Raw genomic sequence first — 22,661 nt, forward strand, 5'->3', positions numbered from 1 at the left:
GTTAGTCAGTAATAAATTTTACCCTGACTGCAGAAAGAGTATAAGAAAATAGTGTAGGAGAAAGTGAGTTTAGAGGATTTTAGCAGTATATATTTTAAAGTTATCTTCAGTGAAGGAGTCCTTTAAAATTACTTGGTTCAGTTACCTTATTTAGAATCTTAATCATATTAGCTAAAATCTAAGCTGAAGAAGTCTGTAGCTGTGGCACCAAAGAGTCCTACCACACATGGGATATTAAAAGCTTCTATAACTACACCAGTCTCTCCATACAATGGGCCCTTTCTTATGATGTTCCAAGCACCTTCAACTCTTATTGCTTTTAACATAAGTTGAGGCCGCTCAGTCATCCTATGATTAAACCTAAAGAGAAGTGGTAAAATTACAAGCAATATCTTACCGGTATTCTTTCTTCAATATTTATCTCTTTTTTATCTGGAGTTTTCAAAGTAGGAGCCCAGAAAGGAATGACGTTATCCCCATCTAAACTGGTGAAAAAATCCCTGGCAACTACTGAAGAGGAGCTTGCAGCGGTCAAGTCAACATGGCTACTTGCCTGTGAACTAGCCAGGAGGTTTAAGCTATCTGGAGAAATGTCATTGAAATGATCCATACCGATCTGGCTAGTAGAGAGTTCTGGATCATGTGACTGTCTGGTATTATTTTCAAGACCATTGTGTTTCTCTTGCCCATCACTTGGATAGCATTCCTCCTCCCTGAGAAGTTGAGCAACCCTTTCACTGGAAATGAAGACATTTTGATCTGAATTTTGTCCTATGCTATTATTGTCGTCATCATCACCACCACCACTGGACCCAGTAGTGACAAGAACAGCTGTAAACTGTGGGGTTGTGGAGTCTCCTAACTGAGCACCACTTTTTCTAATTTCAGGCATTCCAGAAACTCTGCTCTTTTCTTCTGTGGGCTGAACAACTTCATCTGGGTTTGTTGCCTGAACAACTTCTATCTGTGAAGCCTCTCTGCTGATTATATGTACTGAGTTGTCAGACTGAGACCTGGTAAGTGGCGAAGCATGTGCTGACTTTTTATCACAGGAATGCAAACTGGTCATTGAGCCTGTCCCTCCCAAGGGTGCGGCTAAACCGCTCTTGAGGTTACCACTGCTGCTGCTCTGCTTTGATAAAATACGGTTTAAGGAATCAGCAATTGCACTGTAGGCTTTCTTCCTTGGAGAAACTCCACTCAAGCCACATAAAGCCAAAGCATCAGGTATCTTCTCCATTGGCTGGCTCACATTCCAAGCTCCTACCTTTTCCATGAAATTAAGGGTAGGGAGAGACTGGATTCTTCCAGTACGAGGATACATTGTTCTTAAAGACTCACAACTTTCACTGTTTATTTCTTGTCCACTCTGGGATGCATGATGCTTCTCAGCAGAAGAAACAAGTGTATTTGTAGAGGAGTTCCTAGAAGTTTCTTCATTTAAACAAGTAAGAGAAGCCTGAAGATTTGATTTGATAGGAAGGGGTTTACCAGGTACTTCCTGCTTCTCACTTCTGCTTACAAATATCCCCGGGGTGGACTGATAGATTGGTTGAGCTAATTGTCCAAAGAATGAACCATCATCTACAGGAAGATTAAATAAAGGTGAAATGCCTGTATTTTTATGTCCCCTTTCTATGGTGAAGTCTGAAAGAGTTAATTCACTTCTGTTAACTCCAGACGGGATTTCCACAACAGTATTCTTCTCACTGCATGTTCCACCAGATTCTACACTAGCTGTGACTGGCTGGTCAGATGCGCTGTCCTTGACACTAGTTTTGGACATAGCAGAGACAGGCTCCTCTTTCTGTTTCCCAGACATTTTAGAAAACAGTTGTTTTTGCTGCTCATCTAGAAGGGCTCCCCGGGGCTCCATGGTAACACCAGAGAACCACAATCTACCAGAGTCATTCAAATCTGAACTATGTCCCTTGGACAACATGAACATTTCTGAAGGGTTTGCAGAAAACACATCTGGGGCATTGGAATTTTTAAAAGGTTCTCTCCTTGAAACATCAGAAAACATCATGGAGGAGCCAAGCTCAGGAACACACTTTTCTTCTTCCAGCTTCTGATGTGATTCTCTTACAAACAATTCTGACTCCCTGTCAGAAACCTCAACATTTCCTACTCGCTGCATTGTTTCATTTTTCCCTGGGTCCCTAGCTGATATGCTCTTGCATGAAGAGCTTTCTGAAGATGAGAACCCACCATGGCTCGATAATCCTATTTCTTTTTCCAGAAGCTCAAGGAGGAGAGGAGCTGGCACATTGCTGTCTAAAAAGAAGGGATCATTATTTACAAAACCACTAGTAGCTTCCTTTGTAGTAAATACTTCCGGATGCTGTAGTGTTTCTGGCTTGTTTAGCAACATTTTTCTACTTGGGTCGGTTACATTTTCATCTCTATTAGGGATGAAAGACTTGTTGTTAATATCAAGTTTATAATTTTGATCTTCAGCCTTCTCCTTCCTCTCCACGGGTATCTGTCCAGCAAGACACATGGGGTGCTGAGACAAATAGCTGGTGCAGCTGGCATCACAAGGTTCTACAGTGCTGACGGCAAGTGGGTGCTCGGACAGGGAGAAGCAGCCACTGACTAAGTCTGAAGGTATTTCAGTGTCTGCCAGCTGCACAGCTTCACTGATCTGCAAAGGCTTTGAATGCTGCTCAGAAGCATCAGAAACATCAGGGGTTCCTCTGGAAGAGAAAAGAAAAGAAAAGAAAAGTAAATGTTTCTCTGGTAACATTTATTTTCAACACTCACATTTTCTGCCTAAAAGAAACAAGCTAAAAGGTAGGACTTCTACATGAGAGCAAACAATTAGGATTTAGCAACACATACATCTGAAGGTATTATCCAAATAGATCAAGCAGATATTTTAAATCCTTAAAGACAGGGTAATTTCATTAAAAAAATGATTACTATATCCCCATAAATAATGGTTTGGAAAGCTAACTAGGCCAGGCCTGAAATGAACACCAGGGGTTGCAATAGTAAGAGACTTCTGCAGATTTCTTACATTTTTGTCTTCACCCTGAATTATTAGATGCCTTATTTGCTTTTGATAATCATTCTTCTATGAGTTTCACTCCACTGGGCATACAATAGTTATTCAAAATTCATTGGAAGATCAATTCCAGCTGAATCCACAAAGTCTTAAATCACATGTTATTAACCAGTAGTGAAATAGTAACACGTGACACTGGGATACAAGATACTTTTTTCCTTCCTGATGCCTGGATTCTTGTGTCATGTAACCTAAATATTGACAACATTGCAAGGACACTGCCTCCAATTCCGAGAGGTCGGTGAGCGGGAAGGCTCTCTACCGGAGCGTGTAGGTGCCAATGGGCAAGGCGAAGGGGAGCGAAGGCTTCCCTTTGGAATGCACCAGAGGACGGGGCTCCATCGGCGCAGAGGATTCCTCTCTGGCAGGCAAAAATAGTGCCATCAGGTGGAGGAGATCTCTGGCAGCTTGATAGGCTTCCGGCATGGACGGGAACTAAAGTTGCCGAGTAGGTGCTGGGGATTGAGGTGGGCCGGACTCGACTGCCTCACCCGGGCAGGAGTCGACCTGGAAGGAGACGCTGAAGAGTGGCCCACCTGGGGTTTCACTTCTCGAGGTTTAGCCGGAGCAGAGCAGTCGTCCAGCTTTCTCTTCTTTTGAGGCACCGGCGAATGGGAGCGGTGCCTACTGTCCGACAGGTCCCGAGAGGAGCCATGGCGGTGCCGGGCGTCTCTGGTGTCCTTCTTCGGCATCGAAGACGTAGACGGCGCCGGGGCGCTCCGCGTCGAGGACGATGCCAACAGGGTCGGGTCTCTCGAGCCCGGGTCGGATTGGGGGCGCAAGGCTGCCTCCATGAGGATCACCTTCAGGTGCTGTTCCCGTTCTCTAAGTGTTCCTGGGCGGAACTCGCGGCAGATCTTACAGTGATCTTTCTGATGGGTCTCCCCCAGGCACCTAAGACACGACGAGTGCAGGTCACTCTTAGGCATGCGCTTGGCGCAAGCCACGCAATTCTTAAAACAGGGGGCCCGCGACATGCCACGGTGCCGGGCCGGAGAGGCGGGGAATAGAATCCCAACAACTATACTGTACTAACCTTTTCACTGGTACTACAAACTAACTGAGAACTATATACACGGAAAAGCGAAGAGAACTTGCTGAGCAAGAGCCAAGGGAAGTTCCAGCCACTGTCACTGGCGGTAAGAAGGAACTGAAGGGGTGGTGGGTTGTCAGGGCTATATATTAGGCGCCATGGGGGCGCCACTCCAGTGGGTGCGCTGGCCAACCCGACAGATACTGCTAAGGGAAAAATCTTCCGGCCAACATGCACGTGCACACACGTGATTGGAATCGACATGAACCACCACTCAAAGAACTCAAGGATATTTAATCAGCTTTTATCCAATTTCTGTCCTGTCCACCTACTAATGCGATCACTTTAATTCATTATGCCATTAATACCAACTATCTGCAGCAAATTCTACTTAATAGTAACCTGGATACTAACAACTTCTGGTGAATAGCAACATTTTGCCAGGAACTAGTCCTGTCCCATTGATTTTAATGTTAATGGGATTCGGATATTGGCAACAGCATGTGTTTATTAAGAACACTTTGTGGAAGAAAGGCCCCAACTACAGGCAGATTTGCAAGGCTGCACCCAGCGAAAGAAGCGCTGGGATGCGTCTCCCTTGCCTGTAGTCCCGCAAACTTGCCTGCAGCCAGTGCTCAGCACCTCCTGGAGCTTCCTTCTGGTGCTGCAGCCCTGCAAACCTGCCTGTGCACAGGACCACACAGGAGATAAGGAGCTGTGGGCTGCAAGGAGATGCTGTGGGCAGGGCAATGGTGGAAGTGGGGCTGCACCCCATGTGCCAGAGTTGCACAGTATCTTTTCTTAATGTAAACTTGATTCAGAGGGCTTGGCTGTATTTCTTCTGAGTCCCCTGCAGACTCGGGGGTGTGGGGGGCAATCCCCAGATAATGGCATCTTTTTGCTAGCAACAGAGGGGTTGCTAATAAGTAGACTCTACTGTACCTGGAAATTCTTTGAATCACAGGCACACAGAGAACATATATTGCAGAGAATTCAAACGACACACAGTAACTTCAACCCACCTTAGAGGAGCAAAATCCAGCTCAGTTTGCTGAAACAGGGTATCGTCCAAAAACTTCTGACCTTGCGCTGAATATGTCATCAGTAGTGGGAGACAGGGAGAGAAGCGACTATCCTGAATTTCTGTTAAGAGTAAAAATATCATGATGATGTGGTAATAATGCAATCGTCATGGCTTGCTAAGCAACCCCTTACTAATCCAACTGCCCTGCCATCTGGCATCGTTTGCAAGGCTAAAAAATGCCAATTGTGGTAAAAAATTACATAATCCAGCAATGCTAGTGACTGAAGTAGGTGAATCAAAAAGAAATAATACACATTTCAAAGCAGTTGGTATGGAAGATCACATTATGATTCTTTATACAGACATCCAGCTATATAGATGATGGAATTTCAGAAATCGGATGTTTAGAATCTTAGAAAGTAGAGTTAGAAAAGTACTCATAACTCAATCTACCTACCCACCCAGCACGCCCAATTGTCGATGCAGCTTCAATATCCGGGTCAAAGGTCCAATCCAGCTAAATGCCAAGCCCCCTCAATTCCCAGTGAAAGGGCTCAGCACTTTACCAGATCAGTCCCTCTGGAAGGCTGATGCTTTGCTTTACTGAGCAACACAGGACAGTCAAGATCCCACTAATCTGCAGAAAAATAGCACCTATGTCTCTGTTTTAAGACTTAAATTACAAGAAAATACCAAGTTTGACAAACAATATTTAAACTTATATTGATACAGTCTTCGCTTTGAAAGATTTCAAAATGCTGTACACATTGCACACCAAAGGATCAGATCACTCACCCAAAACTAATATGCACCCATTTCTGGAGAAACTCTGGCTTGACAGAGCACACCACCACCACAATACATTTTTGGAAAGGAAAGTAAACAATAGCTACTACAACTGCAGGGGGAACTTAGTTAGAGAAGAGTATAATTACTCACATTGGAATTTGGCTCAGACAGCAAAGCTAGTGCCCTTACAATTGTAAAAGTGCCATGGGATTGTCAATGATCACGAGTGGACTCAGACTGTACACCTCATTCAAAAAGTCATCTTCCTTGACTGTTGATCTGACCATATGGTCACTCGCGTCTGACTCCTTCTACTGGTACCAGTCCACTCTTGCATCAAATTTAAGCTTTTTGTCACCAAGTTCAAAGTGCTATATATTTTGAGTCCTCCTACTTGTCCTCCATTGTCAAGCTTCATGTTTCCCCCATCACCTCTGGCCAACACTCCCCAGCCTTGTCCACCCATTTGCCAGCTTCTCATATAATTACATCCAGGAAGTCCCATGGTATGAATTCCCTGAGCTCATCTACAAAGATCCTGTACAATCCACATTTGAATCATTTTTAAATATCCACTTATGCCATACCACTTAGTGAACTGAGCTGACTTGTATGTAAATTATCATTTATTCCCCTTTCCCTAATCCCTGTCTGTCCTTAGACTATGAGCTCTGTAAAGTTGGGACTATCCCTTAAATGTTTGGAAAGTACCTAGTACATCAAAGTAGCTATTGTAAATAAATGTACTTGCATCTGAAGAAGTGAGGTTCTTACCCACGAAAGCTTATGCTCCCAATACTTCTGTTAGTCTTAAAGGTGCCACAGGACCCTATGTTGCTTTGTAAATAAATTATAAACATTAAATAGAGGCAGCAGCTACAGCAGTCCAGTTACCTCAATATTGATTTAATGGGAAGAGGGCCACTGAGGTTACGTTTCCACAGCAGCTGGGAAGTGTGATTCCCAACATAAGTAGACAGACTTGTGCTAGCTCAACTCAAACCAATGTCCTAAAAACAGCAGCATGGACATCATGCCACTGACAGGAGTTCAGACTAGCTACCTGGGTCGGAGTTTGGGCAGCTAGTACAAGTCACCGCAAGCGCTGCAATGTCCACACTGTTATTTTTAGCGCACTAGCTCTAGCTGAGCTACCACAAGTCTGTCTACCTGGGCTGTGAATCACACCTCCCACCTGCAGTGTAGACATCACCATGAGTAAAGGCAACTCCTTGGACTAACACAATAGTGAGTTTATAAAAAGTAGTACCAAATCACATATTTTTAGATGGATTTACTAGACTGCTGGTTTCCCTTCCCCTCTCAATCAGAACATATCTGGCCATAGAGTGCTATCTGGGTTAGTTGTCTCTCTACTTGTATTTAAAACCAAGTGACCTAATAGATCTTTTCCATCTCTAACTTTTATGATGTTGGGTTTTAGACTTATTTGCATCTTGATCCCTTTGTACAAGAAATGGGATCTCTGAACCTCTGTGTAATAGCATAAAATAATCAGAGCCCACAGAATGTGCTAGCATTAACATCTATTACTGTGCCAAGCACTGTTATATTCTGTAGCAGTAAGTGTTGATTTCTCTGGCACATTTCCTTGTTTTACATGATATGCCAATGGTCAGTTTACCCAGTATGAAAAAACACTTTGCACTTATAATTTATTTTTCATTAATTATCAACAAAAGTAGATATGGATGTTTCATATCACAAGAAGCAAAACAGAAATTGTACAGAAGTTACTTATTTATACAGTATACTAGCAGGGGCCTTTTACAAGCACACACCCATTTTGATACAGGTAATATCGACCATCTAATATTATGATAGGTGAGCAGACCTCTGGCATTTCCAAAGTATTAAATTATAAAAATCCATCTGGGGGGGAAGAAAAAAAAAACATTAAGAACCTGATTGTATCATCAGTCAGGGTGAGAGATTACTGATTCAAATCCTATCTAGTATTTTAGGCTTAGTTTGCAGTTTTGTTTATTCGCTAGATAATCTGCTTTGATCTGTTTGCTATCACTTATAGTCACTTAAAATCTATCTTTCTGTAGTTGTTAATTTTGTTTTATGCTTTATCTTAACCAGTGTATTTTGAGTGAAGTGTCTGAGGAAAATTTCAACTTGGTTAACACAAGCTTGCTGTGCATATCTTTCTCACAGAGAGGGGAAGGCGAACTATATTAATGATCTTACATTGTCCAGATTCCTGTGCAGTGTAAGACAGTATAATTCTGGGTTTATACTACAGCAGGGGGTGCAAGCCTGGAGAGCTGGGAAATTGGCTGTCTGTCTTTGAGTGGCTTAGGTAAAGCACTCAGGTAGCTCAGTTGGGTGTGTGGCGCCACCTGCTGTCATGTTGGTTTTTTGCCAGAAGCTGGGGATGGGCGACAGAAGATGGATCACTTGATGATTACCTGTTCTGTTCATCCCCTCTGGGGCACCTGGCATTGGCCAGTCGGAAGACAGGATACTTGGCTAGATGGACCTTTGGTCTGACCCAGTATGGCCGTTCTTATGTTCTTATGATCAAAGGGCATGGTGAGGCTGGCTCAATCTCCAGCAGTGTGAGAAAAGGGCCAGCCCAGCTAGAGGGGTAGAGCCAACAGTGGTTCCCCCAGCTCCCAGACTGCATCCTGGGGGTTACAATCCATCACAATACATTTTAGAATTGATGTAAGGATTTTAATTTTGGGGACGGGGGGAGTGGAGGCGAGCGTGGCTCCATTATGCAGTGGGGAGATTATTACACGGACTGAGATAATTCCACCGCCACAAAAGCATAGACCAAAGGCGGCCCAGAATATGGGTCATTCCCCCCATCAGCCAGAATAATAATGTGATCACAAAGCAATTTAAAAGAATTCATTCTCTCTCTGCAGCTGTCTCTACCACGGTACAAGTCACTAAACACCTCAGTCCATGCCTCAGAGTTTACAGTCTAAATAGATTAGACTGGGACATCCACAGGAAAGTTCTGTCCCCTGCCCCCTCCATTCTCTCTCACCCTAATTTTCAGAATAATGTTAGGAAATACCAATTTTTCTACCATGGTTTGCTGTGTGTGAATGTAGGAACTTTTGAGATAGCATTTGGAAATACAGTGGGTATGTGCTTGGTGCTCTTTGATAGCATAGAATGCCAGGTGCAGAAAGCAGCTTGAAAGAAGGCAAGACAAGTATCTGAGAGGGGAGAGGTGATGTGGAATAAATGGCAGTGGGAAACGGCAAAGGGCATGTAATGACAGCAGAGGATCAGTGTGTGGGGAACATCAGAAATGCCCCAAAACATCACACTGTACATGTCTGTTTCCCTGGCTTTAAAGTTAGTGACTAATTATTAACTCTACAAGCAGGAATAACCTTTCATTTTCTTTAAAATTGGCCTTACCTTGAGGCATCTCAATTTATTACTATGAGAGGAGCAAAAGATCAGCAGTGGAGAAAATGAACTACTCTATCTAAACAGTTGTTTTAAACAGAGGAGTAAACTCTGTCTTGTTCTCCCTACCTCTAAATCCTCAACTTCCCGCTCTCTCTCTCTGCCTTCTGCCCCCCCCCCACACACACACACCTTAACGCAATCTGCCATGTCTGAGCTACTGGCCTGCTCCCTGCATGGAGTGACTCTTTGCTCCATGTCAGTTCTTTCCTGGGCTGATTGACCAATGCGTCCCATTTCCCCTCAGGTGTCCAGCCTTAGGGGAATGGTGGCAGTGGTCAGTGACCAGCAGCAAACAACTGAGTGGGTAAGGGAGGCAAGCTGGAGAACAAGTGGCAAAGGAAGGAGAAATTCTCAGCAAAGAGGAAAAGGAGCCAGTTAAATTTACTCTAGTCCCATCTTAGACCCATCTTCCAGCAGCCTGAACCCTTCCTTCCTCAATATAGTGCCCCCTACAGGCTAACTGGAAACCAAGGAAGCTGGCTGGCTAAACACTCCCCGAGCGTTGCACTAAGCCAGTGTTCTAAGGGTTTAAGGCTACAGAACTAATTCCTTACACAAATACAGTCCTATCAGTTTTTAAAAATGCACCTTCCTCTCCCCTCAGCATTTTTTAAGGTTTTCTAATTTTATGCTACCTGAAACATCACATTTTTGATCACTTATTTACATCAGGAACAGAAAGATCATCACTATCATATTCTGGCTGCTTATGATGACTTAAGGGATCATTACACCAAGATGTACCCTAGGCTTTGTGGGCAGAAAAGCAGGTGCATGATGCTCAAAGCAGCAAGTGACGTCAGCGCAACACTCTTTGAGCATCTTGTGTCAAAACAGTAATTCTTCCTGCTGTCACTCTAAAGGTCAAAAGCCTTCTCACAGTTGAATTTACCGAGCAAGCAAACATGGGCATGCTACTTTATCTTACAGTCTACTGACAAATCTGAATGCCAAAATCAAATTGCTGTTCATGGAAGATTAAAGAGAAAGGCAAAAACAAAACAGAACTTCCTTGGCTTTGTCGGTTTGCTCTATATGTAGATCCGGTGATCTCAATACACATTTCGTAATGGAATTTAAAAGGAAGCTGCAAGGCAGAGTTACAGATTCAAAATACTTTTAAAAAAAAAGAGAAAGCCAATGTTGTTAGAATCAATATTTCCCCCTCAATAAAACAATTTTGAAAATTCAAGCTTGTGTGTTGAGCTACTGCTTAACGTGTACTGTACCACTCTCTACACACTCAGTTTTTCATTCTCTGCTTCCTAAAGTACCTCCAGAGTCCTCAATATCACATCAAAATTGAGCTCTGTACTCTAGAGTTAAGCCAGACCAACTGATACAATGTTAAACAAAACCGTACTTGTTGACAATGAGTGCTAAGTTGTGTTCATCATTGCATTATTTACTTTCGCTTCTCAAGGTCATATTCTAACATGATGCATTTTCTCAGTGTAGACAACCTCTCCGTGTAGGCAAGGGCAAGCTGAGTTTGCACCATGAGAGCTAATTTTACATAACTAAGCACTTTTAGATCCTTGGAATATCACAAAAGTGGATTCTTTTAACATCATCCATTCATGATAAATTTCCCTCTACCCACTAGCACATGGTATATTTTTTTCATTGAATGTACTCCTTTACATCCTTCATAATCACTGCATGATTTCTGATGGGACGCTTCCCCCTAAACAGGTTTAATTCATTTAAGTAATTCATTTGAATGCATTCTTCTACCATAGCAGCCTCTTTGATTGCATGCGTGCACTGACTGAGCTACTAGCAATAGGATATGCCTTGGTCACTAGAGGTGAGTTCTGCCTGGATCCAGCACCCCAAAACCCCTCCCGCGCCCCAACCCCCTGCCCCGAGCCCCCTCCCACACTCAAATTCCCTCCCTCTTAGGGTATGTCTACACTACGAGGGTAGTTCGATTTCACTTAAATGGAATATGTGGAATCGATATTGCAAAGTCAAACGTGTGTGTCCACACTAAGGACAGTAATTCGACTTTGTGAGTCCACACTAACGGGGCGAGCGTCGATATTGGAATCGGTGCACTGTGGGCAGCTATCCCACAGTTCCCGCAGTCCCCGCTGCCCATTGGAATTCTGGGTCGAGCCGCCAATGCCTTCTGGGTAAAAAAATGTGTCGTCATCCGTCCGTCACTAACGACCTCCCTCCCTCCATGAAAGCGCCGGCGGGAAATCAGTTCGCGCACTTTTCTGGTCAGTGACAGCGCGGACGCCACAGCACTGCGATCATGGATCCCGCTGCGACCATCGCTGCAGTTGTGGCCGTTCTCAATGCCTCGCAGCTTATCATACACCTTTCCCTGAGGCAGATGCAGAGAAATCAGGCGAGGAGGCTACGGCACGGCCGTGATGGCCTGAAGTCGGAGAGTAGCACAGAGCTGTCAGAAACCACGAGCCCCAGCGCCCAGGACATCACGGTGGCAATGGGTCATGTGGATATTGTGGAACGGCGATTCTGGGCCCGGGAAACAAGCACGGACTGGTGGGACCGCATAGTGCTGCAGGTCTGGGATGAATCCCAGTGGCTGCGAAACTTTCGCATGCGGAAGGGGACTTTCCTCGAACTTTGTGAGTTGCTGTCCCCTGCCCTGAAGCGCAGTGACACCCGGATGCGAGCAGCCCTGACTGTCCAGAAGCGAGTGGCCATAGCCCTCTGGAAGCTTGCAACACCAGACAGCTACCGGTCAGTCGCGAACCACTTTGGTGTTGGCAAATCTACCGTGGGGGTTGTTGTGATGCAAGTAGCCAACGCAATCGTCAAGGTACTGCTGTCAAAGGTAGTGACCCTGGGAAACGCGCAGGCCATCATAGATGGCTTCGCCGCGATGGGATTCCCAAACTGCGGTGGGGCTATAGATGGGACTCACATCCCTATCCTGGGACCGGACCACCAGGCCAGCCAGTACATTAACCGAAAGGGCTACTTTTCAATGGTGCTGCAAGCACTGGTGGACCATAGGGGACGTTTTACCAACATCAACGTCAGATGGCCGGGCAAGGTTCATGATGCTCGCGTGTTCAGGAACTCTGGTCTGTTTAGACGGCTGCAGGAAGGTATTTACTTCCCGGACCACAAAATAACTCTTGGGGATGTGCAGATGCCTACAGTGATCCTAGGGGACCCAGCCTACCCGCTAATGCCCTGGCTCATGAAGCCCTATACTGGCGCCCTGGACACAGAAAAAGAACTGTTCAACTACAGTCTGAGCAAGTGCAGAATGGTGGTGGAGTGTGCTTTTGGCCGTCTCAAAGGGAGATGGAGAAGCTTACTGACTCGCTGTGATCTCAGCGAAACCAATATCCCCATTGTTATAGCAGCTTGCTGTGTGCTCCACAATCTCTGTGAGAGCAAGGGGGAGACCTTTATGGCGGGGTGGGAGGTTGAGGCAAATAGTCTGGCTGCTGATTACGCCCAGCCAGACAGCCGGGCCATTAGAAGATCCCAGCGGGACGCCCTGTGCATCCGGGAGGCTTTGAAAGCAAGGTTCCAGACTGAGCAGGGTAACCGGTGACTTTTAAGTTTCTGTACAGAGAAGCTGAACCTGCCCCCGTTTCTTTACCCAGTTAAGGATGACTATCCTCTCCAGTTACAGACCCCCTCCACCCCCTTCCAAAAAAATAAAATCAGTTTTATTTTGTTATTGAACACCGTTGTCTTTAGTACTGTTTTCGCGGGAATCTTTGAAACCGGGGACGCAGACTGTGGTGGGGAGCGGGTGTAGTGTACTGATGCAAATGATCCTTCTAAACTCCAGGAATGACAGGATTCGCAGTGGCGGACTGGTTGTTTCAACGGAGCCTGCCAGCCCTCCTGAGCGGGACTGCGTGTATGTGGGGGCTATGTGACTTTCTGGCAGGGGGAGGAGGGTTACAGCTCCCCTGCTGCGTGGCTCTGTGATCCAGGACAAGGACCGCTGCATAAGATCTGTAACTGCTCTCCCCCGCCACAAAGTCACAGAGCAAACAACCACCCCCCGCCCCCCACAGAACATGAAAACCACCTCCCAGACTGACCAGGGTAACTAGTCACTGCACTGTGTATGTGCCCTGCTGCTGGACCTGCCCCCGCCTCTGTACCCTGCTAAAGGTGACTGTCCTGTCCAATTACCAAGCCCCTTCCCCCCCTCCAGACAGACTCTCCCTCAAAAGAACCTGACTGAAACAGTAATGGACAGAAATGTATTTTTTATTAACAACCAGACAGGAAACTGGGGGGTGAAAGTCGGACGGGGGCTTGGGTGAGGCGGGCAGGAAAGGACTTTTCAAATTTTGGGGAATGACAGCCTTCTGGTGCTTGAGCAGTCTGCAGGGGTGGAGTGAGAGTTTTCACGGACTCTGCCACCCCTCCTTCTTTAGACTTTGGGAGAGGGGGGTATGAGACTTGGTGGCGGGGGAGTGCGGTTCCTGATAGACTGCAGCGGGGCTCTGTCCTCCTGCCTCCGTTCCTGCAGAACATCAACAAGGCGCCGGAGCGTGTCCGTTTGCTCCCTCAGAAGTCCAAGCAGCGTTTGAGTCGCCTGCTGGTCTTCCTGCCGCCACCTCTCCTCACGTTCCATGTGTGTCTGGTGCATTTGTGACAAATTCTCCCTCCACTGGTTCTGCTGTGCTGCCTGGGCTCGGGAGCAGCCCATTAGTTCTGAGAACATGTCCTCTCCCATCTTCTTCTTCCTCCGCCTAATGTGCGCTAGCCTCTGGAAGTGTGATGCCAAGCTGGGTTGGGAGACAGTTGCAGATGTGGCTGTGGGAATGAGGAAAAGGCAGTGAATTCCTCCGAAAGATAAATGTGGTTGTAAATCAAGAACATAGAGAAAAACTATGAACAAGAACATGAACCACACCTATCACATGCGCACTCAGGACAAGGTCGAATTTTCGAACCTCACCTTCAGTGCCTGGGCTTTTGCACTGCCGATCTGGGAAGCGGGGCAGGACACGGTACTCTCTGTAGCAGGCAAACATGGTAAGCCGTAGACTTGTGGCTGCTTAAAACTGTAGGAGTACCACTGGCCTCCTTTCACATTGAAAGCACTGCCAGTCTGTGCTGCCAGCAATCGGCCAAGCAGGAACTCTGGCCCTGTCCCACCGCCTTGCGGATGAGCCAGGGAAAGATCCCTGTATGCTGCCCCTCTCCCGCCCCCACCGCGTGGCTGTAAACCAGCGGTCACAGTTCTGTAAAGGAACTTGTTGCAAGCAGTCCCAATACTAACAGTCCCCTACCTAATTCAAAGCAGGTCATCATGAGCGACATAACTCTCATGAGGATCCCGGACACCGAGATCCAACGGATGCTTCGAGAAAGCCTGCAGAGACCGGGGCCCTTTGCCGCCATGCTATGCAAGGCAATGATACCGGAGTACCTGCTTGTCTCCTGGCGCGGGAACGTCTCCTACTTCGGAGGACCAAGTAAAGCCGCTCTCCCCAGGAACCTGATGAACAGGCTATCCCATTACCTGCAGCAGAGCTTTGTGGAGATGTCCGTGGAGGACTACTGCTCTATCCCCGGACATATAGACAGGATTCTAATATAGCTGCAGTAGCAGGCACTAAAGAGTGGAGCAGCTTGGGCAGCACAATCATGCACAACCGGACACTGTTTGATTTTTTTTAAATAGTTTTTACTAATTACTTAAGCGCCCAGGGGGAAGAAATCATGATTCACAGATTGTTCTTAGTATTAATATTCAAGTTTTGTAAAAAATAAAGGTTAATATGTTTAAAGCACTTACCGCTTGATCCTTCGCCTGAATCTGTGTCCAGGTTACATGCTGGGGAGGGTTGGTAGGGGATCTCTGTAAGGGTGATGAAGAGCTCCTGGCTGTCGGGGAAATCAGCTTGGTAAGCGCTGTCGACTGCCTCGTCCTCCTCATCTCCTTCCTCATCTTCCCCGTCCGCTAACATGTCCGAGGAACCGGCCGTGGACAATATCCCATCCTCAGAGTCCACGGTCAGTGGTGGGGTAGTGGTGGCGGCCGCAGCAAGGATGGAATGCAGTGCCTCGTAGAAACAGGATGTGTGGGGCTGGGATCCGGAGCGTCCGTTTGCCTCTTTGGTCTTCTGGTAGCCTTGTCTCAGCTCCTTGATTTTCACGCGGCACTGCGTTGCATCCCGGCTGTATCCTCTCTCTGCCATGGCTTTAGAGCTCTTAGATCTTTGCGTTCCGTCTTTTGGAGCGCAGCTCGGAAAGCACGGACTCATCGCCCCACACAGCGATGAGATCCAAGACTTCCCGATCAGTCCATGCTGGGGCCCTCTTTCTATTCTGGGATTGCACGGCCATCTCTGCTGGAGAGCTCTGCATCGTTGCCAGTGCTGCTGAGCTCGCCACGGTGTCCAAACAGGAAATGAGATTCAAACTGCCCAGACAGGAAAAGGAATTCAAATTTTCCCGGGGCTTTTTCTGTGTGGCTGGTCAGAGCATCCGAGCTCGGACTGCTGTCCAGAGCGTCAACAGTGTGGTGCACTGTGGGATAGCTCCCGGAGCTATTACCGTCGATTTCCATCCACACCAAGCCTAATTCGATATGGCCATGTCGAATTTAGCGCTACTCCCCTCGTTGGGGAGGAGTACAGAAGTCGAATTTAAGAGCCCTCTATGTCGAACTAAATAGCCTCGTGGTGTGGACGGGTGCAGGGTTAATTCGATTTAACGGCGCTAAATTCGACATAAACGCCTAGTGTAGACCAGGCCTTAGTTAACTGGAATTTTTGACTTACTGCCCCCCCACTCCCCCTCACTCCCCCGACATGCTGGATAACAAAGCTTTTACTGTATATCCAAGAGGAATCTGATATAATTGAAAAATACATTCAAATAAAAAGATTTGAATAAGTCTTACCGTGATAAGGTATTTCTAGCTAAAATTCTTCAGAAATAAATATTATGCAGATGCCTTTTGTAACTGAAAATAAAAATCTTGTGCAACATTAAGTCATTGACCTAGCTAAAGCATGATAAAAACCTATGTTTATACAGCACCTTTCAGCAAAAGTTTCAAAAACACTTTACAAACTATACATGGAGATTATTTTTCCTACCAGTGAAACGTATTACAACACTGCACAACAACTTCAGAGAAAATGAAGAATACTTTATCCACTTCAGAAGAGAAGGATTTTTTACATAGGCGATTATATACACTTATCACTTAGTGGTTTACGTTATCAAAACACTATACAAACTGGACTACTTCATCTTCAACCTTGCTAAGTATTACTCCCCCTTTGCAAGTGGAGACAGTGAGGTAAAGAGGTTAAGTGACTTGCCCAAGGTCACAGTGAAAGCCACTTGCAGAAGCAGGATTACAACTCATACGTTTTTAACACCTGCAGGAACCATTATATCATCTAGTCAGGAACCCCCAACTCTGAGTTCACTCAACTATACTATCCTTGCCTTTCTAATTATAGTTACCAAGACTGGAACTTTGTTCAAACACTAAAGATAACAGGTTCTCTGGCTAAAAGTGAGATACAAGTGGTCAGGTTCTTCATTCCAAAGATGGACCTTGACAACAAAGCTACATAGGACTTGTTTCGAAAAACCATTGATCAGAACTGTAATAAATTAAATCCATGCTAAGGATTGTGAATGCTCAGTAAGCAACTAAGCTTATCTTGTTAAATGATTATTCAATATACCCAATAGCGGAGTGTGTGTCATGTCGCCTGTATGCCGCCTTCCAAGCCCTTCTGTCAGAGTCAACAAGCCTTCCTCCAGAGTAGGGAACTCTGTCAAGTCATTTCCACCATCAGTCAGGCCCAGCCTCATCCCTGATGTTGCCGCTAGATGGCTGACATCCATTTCTGCTGGAAGCTGATACCATGACTCCATTCCCTAAAACAATTTGGAAGAAAAATTCTTTAATTTTTAATTAGTCTTACTTTTATTTCCAAAATCAAAAGTTTAATAATAAGCTATTTGTATTATTGTAAGCAGAGTCAGAATGAGCTCTACCCTAACATCTGGAGGTGAACTGTGGAAAAGGACCTCAGGGGCCGATCTCATTTGCCTGGGCACACCCACCCTGCCTACCATGATGGGACTGTTTGCCCAAATGTTCACTTTGGCTGCTGTGGGATCCCCAGTCTCTTTGTTATCAGGGCAGGAGTAATAAAGTGTTGTTATCCTGGTTATGTGAATCAAGGACAGTAGAACTGTACTTGGCATTTTATGACAGACGGACTCGCCCTCAACTAAGTAGCACTCGCTAGGCAAGGGACATGGGTTCCAAAGCCCAGTGAATTGAGAGAGGCTGTGGATCCTACAGCAGCCAAAGTGACCATTTGGGCAAGCAGGCCCATCCTGCTAGGCAGGGTGGGTGTGCCCAGGCAAACAAGATCAGCCTCTGAAGTCCTTTTCCACAGCTCACCACCAGATGTCAGGGTAGAGCTCATTCTGACTCTGCTTACATTATTATTGCATTAAAATGTATTTTATAGTATAAACAGACAGTTCTTCTATAATGTCTTGAATATATTCCTATCTACTCAGGTATAAATAAAGGCCCCAACCAAAGTAAGACAGTTAAATCCAAATGTGGTAAGCAGAAGCATGCAATATCACTGGTGCATTAAAAACAGACTTCACTTGGATATAAACTTTGAATGTGACTCAACAGCATTACACAAATATAACCCTTGTACCAGTCAGTGCTGGTCAATTCCCTTGCAGGATGATTCTTTAATAGAAGGAAATCCCTTTTGGGATGTCACATTTTCAAAAGGATCTCCCAACCGCACAATCAAGGATTACAAGGTGAATGTCCTACCCTTCAAGTGTGGGTAAGAGAAGGCACCAGAAGTCTTTGACAAAAAGTCACCAACAATGTACATTCATAATTACTAAAGCGTGCAATGAGCATTGTACTTGGTAGAAGACAGACCTTCCATAGGACTAAGACAGAAGGCAACATGAATTGCAGAGGAGGGAAAGGGGTTAAGAAAGGCCTTCAACTAATGTTCCCTCTAATTTTTTACATTCATGTGCGGAACGAATTTTGTTATGTGCACCAATAAGGAGTTGATGTGTGGCAAGGGTGGGGGCAAGGTTTGGAGTGTGCGAGGGGGCTCAGGGCTGGGGCAAGGGCTCTGGGGTGGGGCCTGGGATAAGGGGTTTGGGGTGCAAGAAGGGGCTCAGAGCTAGGGCAGAGGGTTGTTGTGTGAGGGGGGTGAGGACTCTTGCTTGGAGTGCGGGCTTTGGGGTAGGGTTGGGGATGAGGGGTTTGGGGTTCAGGAGGGGGCTCAGAGCTGGGGCAGAGGGTTTGGATGGGGAGGGTGAGGGCTCCAGATGGGGCTGAGGGGCTCTGGGGCGGGGCCAGAGATGAGGGGTTTGGGGTGCAGGCTTCCCTGGGGCTGCAGCGGGGAGAGAGGACTCCCCCCAGCCACCTCTCGCTGCAGCAGCCCAGGGCCGGGGGAAGAGGCGCCTCTCCCCGGCCGCAGCAGCTTCGGGGCTGGGGCCTAGGGAAGAGGCACCTCTCTCCGCCTGCATGGCCCTTGATAGCCTGCTGCTCGGCCATGCAGCTTACAGGGAACTTAGCATTCAATCCCTTACTGCTGGGTCCACTGTTTAAGAAAAGGCGTGGGAGGTAAGTGGGGGGAGCAAAATATTGAGTGTGCACAGGGAACCTGAGGATACAAGGGAGAGAGGAACAAGAAGTTTTCTTAAAGTTTTCCATCTGGGTAAAAGCCTCCAATCCTCTCCAATGTCCAACATCTCCATATTCCACTAAGGTACAACTCTCTCCACCAACATACCTCCTACAGATTTGCAAACATTTAGAGGACAGCACCCTGCTTTGATGGGCCACATATTACCTGACCAAGTAAAGGTCCCCTCCAGCAAATCTTGTATGCCAACCCAATTTAAACAACATTGGCACTTTTTATTTTAAGAATTCTGGGAATTTTGTAAACCAAAAACTTTTGCCAAAAAAATTTAAAAGATTGAAAATGTGTTTCAAAAGGAGCCCAGCTAACCCTCCCCTCAAAATACACTTTCTACACAAAAATACTTTTTAAAAAAGTTACAAAATCTGCAAATGAACAGTTGAAGTATCCAGTCATTTCCCCCATTACCACAAGTCTCTCATCACTCAATATCACCCATCCATGCTGAACTCTGCCTCCAAATAAAATTTTGAAAAATATATATGCAAAAGGTCCAAATAAATTACATGGGGATTATAAATCTTAGTCCTTATTCAAGAGATCAATTTCTAATAATTTGTTATTGACCCTTGCATATAGTTTTGGATATATTTTATTGGAAGGCAATGTTAAGTTTGCAGTGTAAATCAGGTAGGACGACAGTAAGTGATGGAAGATTATATGGCCTTGGGGAACTACCTGGATTCCTTCTTGTTAGAGGCTAGTTAAAGTTCCCCTGTGATTGAAAACACCCCTGTATTCACATCCTACAGACTACTTTAATCATCTTTGTACAAAATATGCCTTGTGAGGTATCATTTGAAAACTAATAACTTGCTGGTCAATAATATGATGAAATGTATACAGCAGTGTTATATGTAAAGTTATTAAATCCCCCTGTATGATGTTATTAGCACATGTTCAAAACCACACAGCCCTGCACAGCTACAACTACACTACATACCCAAAGGTTGTTAATCAGATCTGTATTAAACAAAGTACTGTGTATTTACCTCAATTTACATATAAGTAGTAAACAGGGCCAGTAAGACAGCAGGGGAAGCAGAGCAGATCAAATTTGCATTTTAGCAAACACAAGTGGGAAGAAAGAGCATGGTGCCTCCTTAATCACCAGACTCCATGTCGCCTTCCTCAATGTTTGAATGAACTTTGCTTTGAGAGGTAATCTTCAGAAGAATCCACTTCAAAGATTCACTAGGACTACAAAAGAAAGGGGCATAATACACCAAGCTCTCTCTCTCTTTTTCACCCAAGAAGACAAAGGCACCTTTGGGCCTCTGGGGGATATCCTAACCAAGGAAAGGGTCAGTTGCCATCTTGCTGGAAGACTGTGGGTGAGAAGGGCCATCTTAACAAAGCTTTGGACCAAATCTTGCTAGATTCAGTTTTAGACTTTTAGATGCGTGTTTTCCCTTTCATTTGCTTGTAGTCATTTCTATCTTGAATTATTATACTTGAATTCACTGAAAATCCTATCTTCTTTTGTTAATACACTTGTTTCATCTTTAATCTTATCAAGCCAGTGCTGTGTTTGAACTGTTTGATAACTCCAGTTAATGTAACAAACTGTTGAATATTTACTTTGTACAGGAGCAACGATCCTTAATATCTGAACTGTCCAGGAGAGGGCTGGACAATGCAGCGCACATTTCTGGGAAAATTCGGGACTGGGAGTGTGTTGAGGTCACCCTGCAAGTAGTAAACAGACTGGTGGAAGTCAGATTGTGACTGGTGTGTTGCTGATAAGCTGCTGAGGTCAGAGCTGCAACTATGCACAGACACTCCGAGTGTGACCTGCATGCTGGTAGGCTGTTTGTGAGTGGCCTAGGTTGGGAATTACAGTAGCAAAGCATGGTGAGGCACCCACGGTTATGGGTCAGGCGGTGACACAACCCCTCACTGATCTGGACTGCACCCCAGAAGATTTCACTCCCTAGATGGGCAGTGTAACTTGCCAGGGTGAGAGTGACAGAAGAAGGAATACATGGTCCAAACGAAGCAGCTGAAGCCGTTACCTTTTAATTTCCAGGCTTTCAGACTTTTTGCATTTCTTTAGAAGTGAAAACAACAATAGAAACTTTTCTGGTTGTTAGGTAGACTCCAGTGATACACACTTTCAAACTTAACTATTTCTTAACAGTTTTTTTTTTTTGTTCACTGATATTCATTCCAACAAGGTCCTGTTTGTTCTCTACCAGAAGACACTATAGTGCCCAAAAAGTGAAAAAAGACACACAGGCACTGTCTACCATCAAATCAAAAGTGATGAAGTATGGATTACAGGCCAGTCCCAATGGCATATACTAGCAAACCAGCCCCCACATTCCTAGCATCTGCATCTATGGAATTTAACTAATCCTTTTTACGTTAACCCAAACAATAAGATCTTGAAGGTCAGAACACAGCAACTGAGAAGTCTGATGGACATCCTAAATGAGGGAATTCTACCACTGCAAAATTATGCCTCCAATCCAAACCACGTTGAATCTCTCCACCAAAAAGAACCATTTGACATCATCCAGGTGATACAGGATGAATATAGCTTCCAGCACTGCTAAGTACAGTACCAACAACTTGCTGAAGGGCAAACAGATCTTTACACTTTGGGGGGGGTTTGCAGGTAGAATGCTTTTTAAATAATCTTTGAAGTATGTATCTTTAATTCTATAAATTTGTTTTCTTAATGACTGAATTTTAAAACAGCTTTTTTGTATTTTCAAAGGCTTTCAGTTCACCTTTAAGCATAATGCAGCACCTTTTATTTTAAGTATGTTACAGTTCAAGTAATTTCTTAAAGAACTTGCAGTGGGATTATCGAGGAAGCAATTAAACAGACAAAATTTAATTATGGAAAGGGCACTAAGCAGTTTTCAGTGCAGAGAATTAAGTTTATTAGTCATTTGTGATGTACCAAGTAGCACTGCACCATTAATATGAGCACTTATAATTTATAACTGCAGAAACATTAAAATAAATGAAGAAATAATGTCTCATTGAACTGTAACAGAATATAAAGAGTTTTATTTAACCTGAATTGAACACATAGTCAGTAAAGGGAATACAATCTCCAGACTCAATTTACTCAGAGTTATTTCTTCTTTTTGAAATATTAATGATATGTCCAGAGGCTGTTTTCTCAAGTTGGCATTTTGCTATACAAAGCAGGACCCTTGACCCAGATTCTGCCAGGCATTATGCTATGCATTTCTGACTGACTCAACAATTCTTTTAAAGAACTGTAATTCTGTATTGTAAGTTTTACAGTAATAAATATTTGGCCCTAATCCTTCAAGGAAAACCACAATGACTACATCATCACCTGATTACAACTATTCTCATTCACACATGAACAAACTCTATTGGGCCCAAGTACTGAAAGTAACCCAGTTACACACATTGAATTGAAGAAAACTTTTCTGCTAATATGCAAATCTGTTTATTTGAGACTAGTCTGACAATCTAGTTGCAGCAGAAGACATTGTCACATAAAGAATCCAAATTTGGGATCCCAACTTACCATAGGAGGGACCACCATGTACTGCTCTTAAGCAACCTGTGGCTGTGAGGATGGATCTACTA

At 44.9% G+C, this 22,661-nt stretch overlaps 1 protein-coding gene across 2 annotated transcripts in view; it reads right to left on the reverse strand.

Moving 5' to 3' along the window:
• Nucleotides 1-17,230, reverse strand: part of ALMS1 (ALMS1 centrosome and basal body associated protein) — a 95,674-nt gene extending 78,444 nt beyond the window's left edge. For both annotated transcript variants that reach the window (XM_029913435.1, XM_029913434.1), the window contains exons 1-3: nt 17,055-17,230; nt 5,126-5,246; nt 398-2,699 (exon numbers count right to left, since the gene is read on the reverse strand). In XM_029913435.1, the coding sequence (XP_029769295.1) occupies nt 398-2,699; nt 5,126-5,246; nt 17,055-17,217 (2,586 nt within the window). In that variant the 5' untranslated portion in view covers nt 17,218-17,230. The remainder of the gene's footprint in view (nt 1-397; nt 2,700-5,125; nt 5,247-17,054) is intronic.
• Nucleotides 17,231-22,661: the final 5,431 nt, after the last annotated feature.

Source organism: Terrapene carolina, unplaced genomic scaffold (assembly GCF_002925995.2).
Source record: "Terrapene carolina triunguis isolate 2854851 unplaced genomic scaffold, T_m_triunguis-2.0 Scaffold633, whole genome shotgun sequence".
NCBI classification, from domain to species: Eukaryota; Metazoa; Chordata; order Testudines; family Emydidae; genus Terrapene; species Terrapene triunguis.